Source organism: Delphinapterus leucas, chromosome 14, assembly GCF_059928025.1.
Source record: "Delphinapterus leucas isolate spDelLeu-1000000601 "Yukka" chromosome 14, BTC_Dleu_Yukka2, whole genome shotgun sequence".
NCBI classification, from domain to species: Eukaryota; Metazoa; Chordata; class Mammalia; order Artiodactyla; family Monodontidae; genus Delphinapterus; species Delphinapterus leucas.
In genome coordinates this window covers 14,839,716-14,852,592 of record NC_143142.1, presented here as the reverse complement: position 1 = coordinate 14,852,592, position 12,877 = coordinate 14,839,716, and the positions used below count along the sequence as shown (strand labels likewise).

At 59.8% G+C, this 12,877-nt stretch overlaps 1 protein-coding gene across 1 annotated transcript; it reads right to left on the bottom strand.

Moving 5' to 3' along the window:
- Positions 1-1,654: 1,654 nt before the first annotated feature.
- LHX5 (LIM homeobox 5) lies at positions 1,655-10,990 on the bottom strand. The gene is made up of 5 exons (XM_022550951.3): positions 10,772-10,990; positions 8,695-8,918; positions 7,717-7,994; positions 6,854-7,019; positions 1,655-3,014 (listed from the first exon to the last, which is right to left on the bottom strand). Exons 1-5 carry the CDS (start codon positions 10,942-10,944, stop codon positions 2,647-2,649), a joined length of 1,209 nt encoding a protein of 402 aa, XP_022406659.1. The 5' UTR covers positions 10,945-10,990; the 3' UTR covers positions 1,655-2,646.
- Between the last annotated feature and the right edge of the window lie 1,887 nt (positions 10,991-12,877).

Sequence of the window (12,877 nt, the reverse complement as noted above, 5' to 3'; positions counted from 1 at the left end):
GACCCCAGGGCCCTTGTTCTGTTCTTCCCTCATCCCACTCCTAGGTGACCTCTGCTCCCAACCCTCCTAACTAACAAACACTCAGAGGAAGAGCCCCTGGGGAATTAGTCTCAAGTCCAGATCGTGACGCCAGAGATCACATCCCTCCTGGACTCTGGTTTCCGAAGCCACCCTCTGAGATCTTGATGGGGCCACCCCAGGGTTATTCAAGGATCCCCTGACACAAGAGTGGGCCTCTCCCACGCGTGGTGCTCTCAGAGTTGTGCGCATGCCAAGAGCAAGTCTATGCTCTGTGTCTATGTGTGCATGATCTCTAGTCTCAAAAAGAAAAAAAAAAAAAAAAGACTGGAAGGAAATGCATCCACTACTTTACTTGAGATTCTGGGTGACTGCCTTTTCTTCCTCTTGCTTATCTGAAATTTCTAGATTTTCCACAATGAGCAAGTAGCATTTGTCTGATAAAGATAAATATGCTATAAGGAACGAAAAGAAAAAGCCAGGTCACCTCGAGTTAATTCTTGTGATGTCCACACAAAAGAAGGACAGATGAGGAAAACTCTTAGCATGTGCCCATTGGTGGTTCACTACCCACCAGTTCCTTGTCCCCCCTTTTTTCCTGCTGCTGCTAAAATGGGCAAGCTCCCCCCACCCTAAGCTTGGGCGAAAAGGCATCTAAACGCGGGACCCTCTTCCATCTATTTTTCTCTCCTCATCTGCTTTTCTCATCTTACACTGTTTGAGCAGAAAGGAAATGAGGCATAGGAAGCCCTCCCTCCAGTCCCCACTTTTGAAAGTAGGGAAACTGAGGCAGAGAGAGGGAGGGACTTGCCTTTAGGGAGTGGCCTCAGGCCCATTAAGTCTCCTGGAGGACTCCCTTCCATCATGCTGGTTTACCGAAGGGCACACGCAGGCACTGCATAAGAACTGCAGGGCAAACAGCCTTGCTCTCCCTGGGGGCACTTTCTGCCCTAATACAGCCTTGCAGATAACTAGCACTGGACCTACCAGCCTGTTCTTTTGTTTGTTTGGTTTTATTTCTGCCACCTGGAACTACATGGGGGCGCAATTAGGAGTGAAGCTAGAATTCTTCTGGGGACAAACAAATCACACATCCATTCAGTCATCAAATATTTTGAAGGCCTACTATGTGCCAGGCTGGCTTGTGTTAGATCGGGGTATTAGGTAAAGCAGGGGGAGATGTTATTGGTGCATAGTAGCAGTCCAAAAAAAAGAAAAGAAAAGAAAAGAAAAAACATGACAGGCACCTTCCTTACCTGGTAATGGCCAAAAGACCCCCCTGCCACCCTTCTAGATGAGGAGAGGTCTTTGCACCCATCAAGTCTGTTTTATGTCAGAAACAGGAACCAGAATAGTTCCATTCACTCTGAGTGACTGAAGACAGGGGCACAACAAACAAACGAAACAAGGAAAGAAAGAAAGAAAACCACACAGCACGGAGGGAAAAAGAATTTTTTTTATTAATCTTTCTTTTTAAAAAAGTTGATTTTTTGTGGGTTTTTTTGTGGGTTTTTTTTTTTTTTTTTTTTTTAGGTAAACCTCTTTCTGCTTCCCCTCCCTCATTCTGCCCACCCTCCTCTTAAAAATATAAAATGTCCAACCCCAGATAACTAGTGTACAATAAATAAACAGTAAACACAAAAACATACTTTATTTGTTTCTTCTTTATACAAAATAAGGAAACTAGAAGCGTTCAACTTCCAAAAAAGTATAATACTGTACATCCTGACCACCCAGCCTCCAGGACCCGGGCACGGAGGGTGGTCTGTGGGCCAGGACCCAAGAAATCTCGGCGCCTTGCCCAGGGGGAGCGCAGGGTGGGCGAGTGTTTGAGTCTGGCCTGGACCCCCGGGGTCAGAATAAATGTCAAAGGAAGGGAGAGGTGGAGGTCTGGCCCTGGGGCGCCGATGTCCGGACCGCCCCCCGCCCCTTCCTAGAGAAGCTGACCGTGATCCCCAAGATTGGCCACCAGGGGGCGCCACCGCGCAGGTGGATCTGTCTTCCTCCCAGTGACACCCCCATCCAAGCGTGTTTCTCACTCTCTCTCCATCTTTTCTCTCTCTCTGGCTGGCGCTCTCTCCATCTTCTCTCTAACTCATTTTGCTCCCTTTCTTCTCTTCGATCTCTCTTTTTCTTATTTTTTTTTTTTAAAGAGGGGAAAGCAGAGTGAGAAATAAGATTACAAAATGCCACTCGGATTGCAAGGAGGGGGAAAAAATTGTCTCTGTCCCTTGGCTTCAGCCCTCTCTTGGTCCAAAGAGGTGCGGGGTGGTGGTGGGGGTTCGGGGGAAGTCTAGAGCGTGCTTGAAATCTCTTGACCCTCCGTATTCACTTTGGTCCCAAGAAATTGCTCGCGGCTGCCGAGGAGCGCTGGCGGAGGGCAGGGGGTTCCCGGAGAGTCCCAGGGGTGAATGCAGATGCGGGGGTCGGTACCCCTCCGCGCCCAGCCGAGAAGCAGCTGCCGGTTGAGTTCGGACTCGAGAGAGAGCCCCCCGAGGGCGCCCCGCGCCGCGGCCGCGTCGGGCGCTTTGGTTTCGGGAGGCTGCGTCCCGGGCGCGGGGGTGGGGACGGCCGGGCGGGGCCCCAGGGCCGAGCGCGGGGGGCGGGGGGCGGCCCGGCCCGACGGCCTTACCACACGGCGGCCTCGTTGAGCTCGGGGTTGGGGTGTGACAGGGGTCCGCTGTAGCCGCTGGTGCCGCTCATGGGGAAGGGTGGGCTGGGGCCGCCGCTGAACACCTCGCCGGGCATGGGGTGCAGCGCGCCCGGCAGGCCCGGCTCGGGGCTCGGCGTGTCCGGGTGCGAGATCATGTCGGTGAACCTGGGGTTGTCGGCGGCGTGCGGGCCGGCGAGCGGCGGCTCCAGCGCGCCCAGCGGCGTCGAGCCGGGCCCCGAGGCGGCCAGGAAGCTCGAGTCGGCCGGGGACTGCGCCTGCGACGGCGGGCCGTGCGCGAAGAAGTCGTAGTTGCCTCCCGGCGCGTAGTAATCGCCCTGGTAGTCTGCGGACGGGACGGGGCGGGAGAGGGGAGAGTGAGAGATGCGAGATCGCCGAGGGACTCGAGGGACCCGGCGGAAGAGACTCGGGGGAGGGAACCCGGGGAGACGAAGGCCAGAGATGTGGGACGTGGTGGGGGCCACCGGGACAGGACGTTAACGGGGGACCGCGCGACACTGATTCGAGGTTAGAGAAAGACCCGTGGAGAGGCCCGCGGAGACCAAGGGAGGCCGGAGGGGCGGAGGACCAGCCCCGGAGCTCGTGCTGGGCAGAGAGACAACCAGAAGTACGGAAAGGCTACACTCAGGGGCCGGGAGAGGCTCAGAGACGATGAGGAACACACAGAGAGGTTCCTTGACAAAGAGAGACGGAGGGGAGACGGCGGTGGCGGGAGGGGCAACACAGTGACGATTCCTGACAGTGTCTTAGAGTTGGTGAGAGATACACAGAGAGCGAGAGTCACGATGACTGCCAGATGAGGAGACAGGGAGAGATCGGCAGAGGACAGGGTGAAAGGGGGTTGGAGAGGGGATGCAGCAGGGAGCCCCCAGACTCAGAGTCGGTGTCAAGACAAGAAAAGCGCCTCAGTCACCGAACCCACGGCTGAGCCGGAGACCCGGCTTTATTCGACTAAGGCAGAGACAGTCTAGGGGACGCAAAGAGAAAGATGAGACGGCCATGTGGTTAGAGACACGGGAAAAACTCGGCAAGAGACCCAGGAACGAGACGGAAGGTCGGGAGAGACAGAGGCGCCCAGAGACGCGCGAGATGAGTCAGAGAGACGGCCAGAGACGCTGGGGCTGAGAGGCCGGCGAGAGGAGTAGGGCGGGGATGCAGGGGCGACGGACGGAGACCAGAACGCGAAGGGACTGAGATCGGCCCGAGACCCCGTCGGGGAGAAGGGCGGCCGGAGCGCCGAGGGGCTGGCGAGTCGGGCCCCGGCCGCGGAACCCTGGACTCGGAGCGCGCAAGGCGGCCTCAGCGCCCTCTCCTTCGCCCCCTGCGCCCCGCCGACCTGGCGCGGCCCCGTGCCCCGCGTCCGTCCCGGTGAACGTGGGACTCCGACCGTTTGTCCCGGCCTCACCTGGCCTGGAACGGAGACGGTTGAGGCCCAGACACTCGGGAGAGGGAAAGAGGATGAGAACGCTCGCCGGGCCACGTCTAGAGTTCCCTGTGCCTCGGGTCCTCCAGGCTGACCCCGGGCGGGTTTGCCAGGACCCCAAGGTTTTGGAGTATTTAGGGACATTGAGCTCTTTTGATAAACTGATGATAGCTATGGGCTCTCTCTCCGGAAAAATGCACAAATGCGAATTTTGCCCACAAATTCAGGGAGCACAGGGGCTCCAGATGACACGCTCGCCCATTCTCAACAAAGTGTTTCTGCATCAACCGTGTGACCTCCTCCTAGAGCCCCCTTTCCTGAAGTCCTTCCGCACAGCCTCTTCCCCTCCCCCTGGGTCGGCCCCGAAGGAGTGGGGTGTGGGAAGCCAGGAAAGGAGCACCGTGTAGCCCGCACTCGTGACAATAACCCGCTTTGTACGGCGGGAAAACCGGTGCGCCCGGAAGCTGGGGTCTCCTCTGCAAACCCACGCCTCCTGCTTAGTGTTGGGGGTCTGTCACCCGGAGGAGTTCTGGACGCCCCCTGTCGCCCCTTCCCTCTCCAAACCCCCCCTGACATCAGTCCAAATGGGGAGTGTCTGGAGGCGGGCTTGGAGACGGTTTAGGCCACAGCTAAAACGGTCGCCAATTACTTTTTAAAAACCACTCGTTCCATTCTCCCCGTAAGGGAAGAGAAAGGTTGGAAGCGGCGAATTTGGGGCCCCTAAGGGACGGGGATGGGGGACGGCCACGGCGCCTAGCAAGCCGGCTAGCCAGGGAGGGCCTCGGCCCCCGCGCGGAGCGCGCCGCCTCCGCCCATATGGCGGCCGGGCCGGAGGTAATTGGAACAAACGCCGTCTGAAAAGCGCACAAAAGCCGCAGCTGGGGCTTTGTCCGCGCTCCCACGGGGACCCGCCGGCCCCGCCGCCCGGCCCCTTTCTCGCCCGCTGCCGGCCGCCGACGGCGGGATCTCCCAGCACGGATTAGGAGGGGCTGCCTCCCTGGGATTGGGGGGTCCACCCCCCCCATTCCGGGGAGAGAGGGGCCCGCGTGTCCAGGGCGTCACCCCATCCAGCAGCCACGCGGGATTGGTGAGAGGCACACTGGTCGTGGGGGAAACCTTGGTTAATTACCCAGGCGGGGAAAAATTCCGGACTGGTACCGCCCCGCCAGCCTCCCTGCGCCGGGCGGAGATTTTGCGCTCAAGGAGCCAAAGATAGGTGAAGAGAGTTGGTGAGTTAGAGGCCCCAGGACAAGTCCACCATCCCAGCTGCCTCTGGTGTCTGTAGCCCCCCAACCTGGGCCCTGCCATCTCAGTCTCTCCCGAAAAAGCACATCACCACATTTCATCCACAATTTCTGGGGCCCCTGGCCAGGCCAGAAGATCTAACCTCCCAGGCTGCGGATGTACCAAGGCTAGTCATAGGGTTCTCTTATTTTCCCTTCTTGGTCTGCCTGGGCACCTGGCTCCTGGCCCTCCACATTGCCACCTCTCCCCAAACTGGGCTACTAGCCTCTGCCCCTCCTCCCCCAGGCTGGGTGGCACTGAGCACAGATTCCCCTCAGGCAGAGGCATTCCTGGGGGCTCCCCAAATCCAGAGGCTCTGGAATAGAAGGGGAAGGTGCCTTCCTAGAGTCCACAAGTCTGAAATGTGTAGGATGGTGAGTCAGTGCAGTAGTGCCCCAAGACAACTGGGTCTCGAAAAAAAAAAAAAAACCAAAAAACCAACAACAAAAACAAAAACAAAAAACGAAAAACGGAGGTGAGGGAGTCAGAAGAGGTAATCCAGGAAGGAGAGTGAAGTAAGTTAACATAGTGGGGTGAAGGGAGGAGAGAGGAGGGAAGGAAGAAGGGAAGGGGTGACCTAAGAGGAGATTTCACCCAGGCCTGAGCCTCGTAACACCAACCATGAAATTCCTCTGTGCAAAGCGGGCTCCTCGCCCTCTGCAGCCCCAAAGACAGAGAATGCATAACTGGGTTGGCTCAATCCTTGCCCACCCCAGCCCTGATGAACCCTGGTGCGCTTGAAGCTGGAGGGTGGGCGGGGGCCCTAGTCCAGAGCAACTGTCAGCATCCGGGCTAACCGGGCCAGATGCTGTGCACACAGTCCCCATAGCCCAACAGGAGACGCAGACTTGGAAGACAGCAAGGGGGCAACCCCAGATGAATCCTGACCCCTCCATCCCTACTGCCGGTGTTGCCCTCCAGTGACTGCTTTCCTGCTGGTGCCAAATACACCAGGCCGTGGGCCAGGGCAGCAAGGGCTGTGTATCAGGTTGGGATGCGGTGCGTGCAGAAGTGCCTGACTTGGTATGACGCGTGTGAGTGCCAGTATATCTAGGCGGTGGGGTATACCTGTGCTGGTTGCGGGTGATCATGTGTCTAGATGCGTGTCCCCGAGGTCTCTGAACTCGTGTGGTCCTGCATGGGTGAGTGTGTCACTGCTTTTCTCACGTGTTTATTATCTGTTGGTACCACTGCATGGTTGAGTGAACCCATGTGTCTGATTTTCTGTCCAGGAAGTATCTGCGGGGGAGTGTACCTGTGTTGATGCGGTAGAAGGGAGGGAGGGGTCCAGGTGCAGCCTGAGATCATGGGCTATCTGCGGGGGAGTGTACCTGTGTTGATGCGGTAGAAGGGAGGGAGGGGTCCAGGTGCAGCCTGAGATCATGGGCTATCCGGCCCTGCACCCTCAAGCAGCATTGACCTAGGTGTGGGGCACCGCGTCCTAGGAGGTTGCTTACCTCCGTAGTAGGTGTACGGAGTGGACCCCAACATCTCAGACTCGTCCAAGCGGCCGCCCAACGGGCGCATGCGCCTCGGACTCCGGAAGAAGGCGTGTCTCCGGGCGCCCAGGGCGCTCAGCTGTTTCATCCGGCGTTCTTTGGACCGTCGGTTCTGGAACCACACCTGGGACAGAGGAAGGGGTTGTGAACTCTGTTCCGGGTCCCCTTCTCTCCCTGCCCGGGCCACCCCCGCTGGGTCCTAGCGCCTCCTTCGCACCAAGAATGCCCTGAGCCGGGGGCCGGGCCGGATTAGCCCAAAGGGGTGGAGAGGGGCCTCGGCGAACCAGCCAAGGATGAAGGATTTCGCGGACCCGTGGGGCGACTCATAAAGACTTGGGCTTCCTGGTCCTCGGCCCATCCGCGGCCTGACGGCTTTATAAAGGCCCGCCGCCCGGCACGGCTCTAGTCTCGGCCCCGCGACTCCCCAGCCGGGCTCTGTCTGTCTGCCCGCGCGTCGGGCGCAGGGAAGGAGCACGTGAAGAGCATCGCCTCCTTCTCTGCTCAGAGGACGGGAGGACAGGAAAGGTCCTGTCCTTTAAGCGAGGCTTAAAACCTTCCCTGAAAGGGGCGGGGGTGGGATTCAGAGACGTGAAGTGACCCGCCCAAGATGACGCCGCCGGAAGCCAGCAGGGCTAGGCTGAATATTTTGGCTCGGAGTGTGACCAGCCGGCCCCGATCTCCGGCGCACCGTCTGCCCCTAGAGCGGGCTCGGCGCGCTCCTAGCCAAGGAGGCTGGGTGGGAGGCTCCTCCGAGCTTCACAGCTCGCGGACGCAGCGGGGCTGCGGAGGGGTGACCCGGCCAGAGCCGACCCGGGCCGCACCTGGATGACGCGCATGTTGAGGCCGGTCTCCTGCGCCAGCTGCTCGCGGATGTGGCGCGTGGGCTTGGGCGTGGCGGCGAAGGCGGCCTTGAGCGTCTCCAGCTGCTTGGCTTTGATGGTGGTGCGCGGGCCGCGCCGTTTCGTGCCCGAGTTCTGCTCCTCGTTCTCGTTGTTGGCCGTCTCCTTGTCCGACGACGTCGAGTTGTCCGTCTCCTTGGGATCGTCCTGGAGTGGGTCCTGGAGGTCCGGGGACAAGCTGCGGTCCGTACAGGACGACACTGCGAGAGGACGGAGCGGGAAGGGGACAGGGTGTCAGCGGCGGCCCGAGACCTCTCCAGTCGGGTAGCCTGTTCCTGCAGGCTCAGGCCACCGCCAACCCCGGAGGGTTCCCTCCCAAAGCCGGCGACAGCCCCTCCCCCAGGGGCCCGGCGCCCGCCCACTCCCTCCAGGCGGGGCTGGGCCTTTGGAAGCGCCCTTCTCAAGCCCTCTCAGCACTTTTCAGCTAGTGCTTGGGAAAGGGGGAGTCGCGCTCTCTGGAGAGCCCGGCCTTCTAGGAGAGGGGACGGGAGGAGGGTACAGATGCCCTCCGGGCCGGGGATCTTCCTCTCCCTTCTCTCTTTCCTCGAGACCCCAATTAGTGTCCTCCCAGTGCAGCTAGAAATTACCAGGAGCTGAAAAGACTCGGAAAGGGGAAATTGTGCGGTTCCAAACTTGGGGAGGAGGGCAGCTTGGAAAAGGCTCCTGAACTGGAGGAGGGCGGGTTAGAGCTGGCAGTGTAGGCATCCTGGAAGGCTGGCTCCAAACGCTGATTCTCTTTCCCAGCCCCCGCACCTCCCCCCCACCTTGACCTGCCCGGCGCGAGTGGAGAGCTCTGAGCCGTGCACCGCGGGCACACAGGGGGCAAAGGAGGGGAGCGCAGGCAGGCCTTGGCTGGAGGGCGCTGGGGCCTGGCCTGGGGAGGGGCAGGGGGCCTCCTACCTGAGTTGAGGCTACCCTCCTTGAGGCTGGACGAGCTCAGGTAGTCGTCCTTGCACACGAACTTGTTCTCGTCGATGACGTAGAGCTCCTCGCCCGTGGACAGCTGCTTGTTGCAGACCATGCAGGTGAAGCAGTTGAGGTGGAAGACTTTGCTGCGGGCCTTACGCACCAGGTCACTGGGCGAGATGCCTTGCGCGCAGCCTGCACACTTAGTGCCGAAGCGCCTGCAGACACAACAGGGCCTGTCACCCAGGGCCAGCCCAGTGTCCCATCCTCCTGAAGCCCTGACCTCCCACCCTGCCCTAGCTTCTGAAAAGCCTCCGTTTCCACATCTGTCAAATGAGATCCCAATCCTGTCCTCCCTGGTCAGAATGCAAGACATGAGACAAATATCCAGGTCTGTTCTTGGGACTGGGACTGTCATGCCTCGGTCAGGTTTATTTGGACTCTGCTGGGCTCCCAGCAATGGGCGCCGCAGCCTTCAGCCCAGCAGACGGCCCAGAGCACCTCAAGTGGCGCCCCTCCCCCACCCCACATCGCTACCAGATGGGCCGGGGCTGCTCCTGGCAAACTCTGCTCTGGAGGTCATGAAGCATTTAAAGCCAGGCAGGCCGGGTTTGGACCATTTCTCGGCTTTGCCTCCTGGATCCTTACCAGTCTGCTGGGGTCCAGGTAGGGCCAAGGAGCCTGGCTGTTGGGTCCTAGCGATGGAGCTGGGGGGAGCCCCTCTTCTGAGCTGAACCTTAGCAGGAAGGAGGGAACCTTCTGCTGGTCCTCAGGCAGGCAGTGGGAAAATGTGACCAGAAGGCGATCCCAAACCTGCACGGCCAGAACCCGGGCTCTCTCCAATGCCACCTTTTCTGTGTTCCTGGTCTAAATCCTCTTCTCTCTTCCTTGAGCGCTGGGAGACGGCTGGCCTCCCCCGAAATGGATGGTGCAGACCGGCACTGGGAGGGGTGAGGTGCCGGGGGAGGGGGAGGGCGAGGGCCCAGGACTCTGGGGCCCCACGTCTCCTCATACCCACGTCTCTAAACAGGGCGAATTTGGGTGACGTTGATGTAGTGAGGGCATTAGAAGCCATAAGTCACTCCTGGCCTCATGCGGCAGCGTAACTGGCCATATGCACCTTATCAAAACTCATTAGGTGCTTTGCAAGCACCACCACATTAGGGGCCTTGGGCCTCCGGGGCCGAGGAGTTTACACGTGTAAAGGCGCGTCTGACCTTTTCTCCTATTCAAGTTCCCTAGTGCCAGGTACTGGGGCCGGCGAGCAGCCTTTCTCCAGGGCGTTAATCACGCCCCCCCTTCCCTCCACGCAGTTGGCACTCACAAAGCCGGGGGAAGCAGGCAGGGCTGAGCTGCCAAAAACCCCACAGCCTTCCAGGCCGACCTTCGGCGTTTCTCAGCTGGGAAAGTGAGGCTCAGAGAAGTGATCTGCTGTGACCTGCCTGAGGGCGCCCGTGGGCAGCAAGGCTGGACTCTGGAGGTCCTGATTCCAGCTTCCATTTCATTTGTACTTTCAACAGAGGAGAAAATGTTTAAGGAGTTGATGGGGGGCGTGAGGAGAAGATTCCTTGCCCCATCACCAGGGGAGGCCTTTCTGGCTGAGTCCCCTCAGGAGCTGGGAAGTTTCTGTTTGTCCAGAAGCACTCTGGGGGTCCCACCTGCCTGGAGCCCAGCTTCTGGACTCCGCACTCTGCCTGTCCCTAACTTCGCAAAAATCCTTAGTCTCTCCGAGCCTGGCTGGAAGCTTCCACCCTTGGGGTGGCCTCAGCTAGCAAGAGGCAGAGACGGATGGGCAGCAAGTTTGTCAAGCTTCCTCCCCCTGGCCCACCACCGATCCAAGCTGGCCTGGAAAAGCCAGCTACAAGCAGCCAAGCAGCGTTCTTCTCACTCTGCCTGGGTTCAGGCCCTTGTTGGACCGAGGGCAGGAGGAGAGTGGTGGGCTCCCCGGCTCCCCATTGAATCTGGTGGGCCTGGGAGGCTGGGATGGGTTTCGTGGTGTCCCCTTCCCCGGCGCCCCAGCGGAGCGCCTGCAGGGCGGGCGCTCGGGCAACAGGGCGGCGCGGTTTCTTACCTGAAGAAGTCATTTTTGCAGTAGAGCTTGCCCTCGCGCGAGAAGCACTTCTCCGAGAGGTTGGTCTTACACTCGCAGCACTGAACGCATTTGATGTGCCACGCGCGGTCCAGCACGTTCAGCAGAAAGCGGTCGAGGATGGGCCGCTCGCAACCAGCACAGTGCACCATCATAGCCCCGCGCCCCGGCGGCTCGAGCCGCCTTGCCCTCCCTTTGGGCCCCCGGCCCTCGGGCCCCCTGGCCCCGCCGCTGCTCTCCGCCTCTTCTCTTGGCCGCCGCCGGGCGAGTCCGGTCCGAACCAAGACTCAGCCGGTCAAGTCCTTGGGTGATTGCTGGCCTGGCGCTGGGCTGCGCTGGGCGGGGTGGGGAGTGGTGGCGTTCACAGCCTCATGCCCCGGGCCGCGCGCCCCAGTGGATCTTGGGTGGCCGCGGGCTTCGCCTCTGCCGAGCGGCTTTCCCGGTGGCGGAGGCGCCGGCACTTTCCCCCACTTTCAAGCGGTTCCTATCCTCATCTTTGTCTGGCCGCCGCCTAATTCGCGCATCCTTATTCAGATTTGGTGACGTGGCGAGGCACGTAGGGGGCCCGGCGGCCAATGGGTACGCGGTGGCCATGGCAACCTCTTAAATTTATAGCATATCTAAATTGGCTACAGCGTTGCGGTCCGGACAGAGCAAAAAAAACAAGGCATCAGTATTGTTGAGTATTAGCTTGTACCTGGTTCGGAGGCTAAGTAAGTATTTACCTTCCAGTTTGGGGCTTGGGGCTGGGGGCCGCGCGATCTGAAAACTGCGTCTCTCTTCTCTCTCTTCACACATATTTGGGGGGCTGGGGTTCGAAGGCCTAGTGGGAGGGGGACCTCTGCCCCCTTCACAATCCACGGAACTTGCAGAAGTTGCCCGACGCCGGGATCGCGGTCTACGTCTGTCTCCTCTTCCCCAGCCCAGCCCGTCGTTTTGGACTCCCCCATCCGCGCACCCCTGGGGTCAGCGCCCTGGAGCTGCGGCGGCGAGGTTCTCGGGACTCCCGGAGGCGGCACCGGCTTCCTTTGTCATATGCGGGGGCTGGGGCCCAGCCCGGCTTTTCTCAGGGAGAGAGAGAGAGAGAGAGAGGAGAGAGAGAGAGAGAGAGAGAAAGGCCGAGCAAGCCCAGACCCAGGTTGGCGGGGGATGTCCTCTGGCCCGGTCTCAGACCGCGGAGTTGTTTCCAGCCGGAGCGCGCTGGCCACGGGGCTCGGGGGAGAAGTGGGGAGGGGGAGATCCAGGATGCACCGGTCTTCCCGAAGCCAGCTCTGAAGTGATGTTCACCGCGTCTCCGCTTTCCTCGCTGCACCTTCCAGATCCCGGGTCAGCCAGTTGGGGCGCCGCGGTGAGTGGGTAGCGCGGCCGAGGAGGGTACGCTGGAGATTGCGCGGGGCGCTGTTTGCACACGCTGGGCGTCCGGGCGGAGTGTGCAAGTTCGATCCATCATAGGAAGCAGGAAGTGCCATTCCACGGGGCTCGGAGGGTGTGTGGGGCGTTCGCAGGTGTGTGTGGAGGGGGAATGTGACTCTGGTGGGGGGAGGGAGAGGGCCATGCCTCCTTTCCCAAGGTGCCAACCCAGCGCCTCACCGGGGTGCTCTAAGTTAGGGAGGGCAGGCAGGCAAAGTGGGAATTTTCCCTTCCCGGTCCAGGAAAGAGGACTAATGGGGTCTGTAGGGCCTGGGCCCACAGGCTCGGGGCCAGAGGAGCATGTGTGTGCGCTAAGGCTTGCCTGTGGATGTGTGTTTGGGTGCATTTGCTGAGTTTGTTAGTGTACATTTGCTGTTTGAGAATCCTGTTTTTGCCTCTCTTTAGAGTTACTCATGAATCAGTCATGTGAATACATTTTGGCACGTGTAGTTTTGTGTGTTTGTATCTGTGCATAGTTCTGCTAATCTTTGTGTGTATTGGCCTGTGCGGTCCTGTTTTTGTTGGTCAGTGTGTGTGTATACGTGCATGCGTACCTGTGGTTGCATGAATGTGACGGTGTCTGCCGGTGTGAGCGTGCCTCTGTGTAAGGTTATTTGTACGGGTGTGTGGTAACATTGATGTGAAAGTGGACTTGGAAACGTCTGAATCGCGCGCAGG

Bases quoted from the DNA above. Each gene is read 5' to 3' on its own strand.
- LHX5 (XM_022550951.3), bottom strand. From the start codon at position 10,944: ATGATGGTGCACTGTGCTGGTTGCGAGCGGCCCATCCTCGACCGCTTT. The intron at 7,995-8,694 runs GTAGGAGGCCCC...GTCCTCTCGCAG, and splicing joins GGAGGGTAGCCTCAACTCAG to TGTCGTCCTGTACGGACCGC. The intron at 7,020-7,716 runs GTGCGGCCCGGG...CCTCTGTCCCAG, and splicing joins TCAACATGCGCGTCATCCAG to GTGTGGTTCCAGAACCGACG.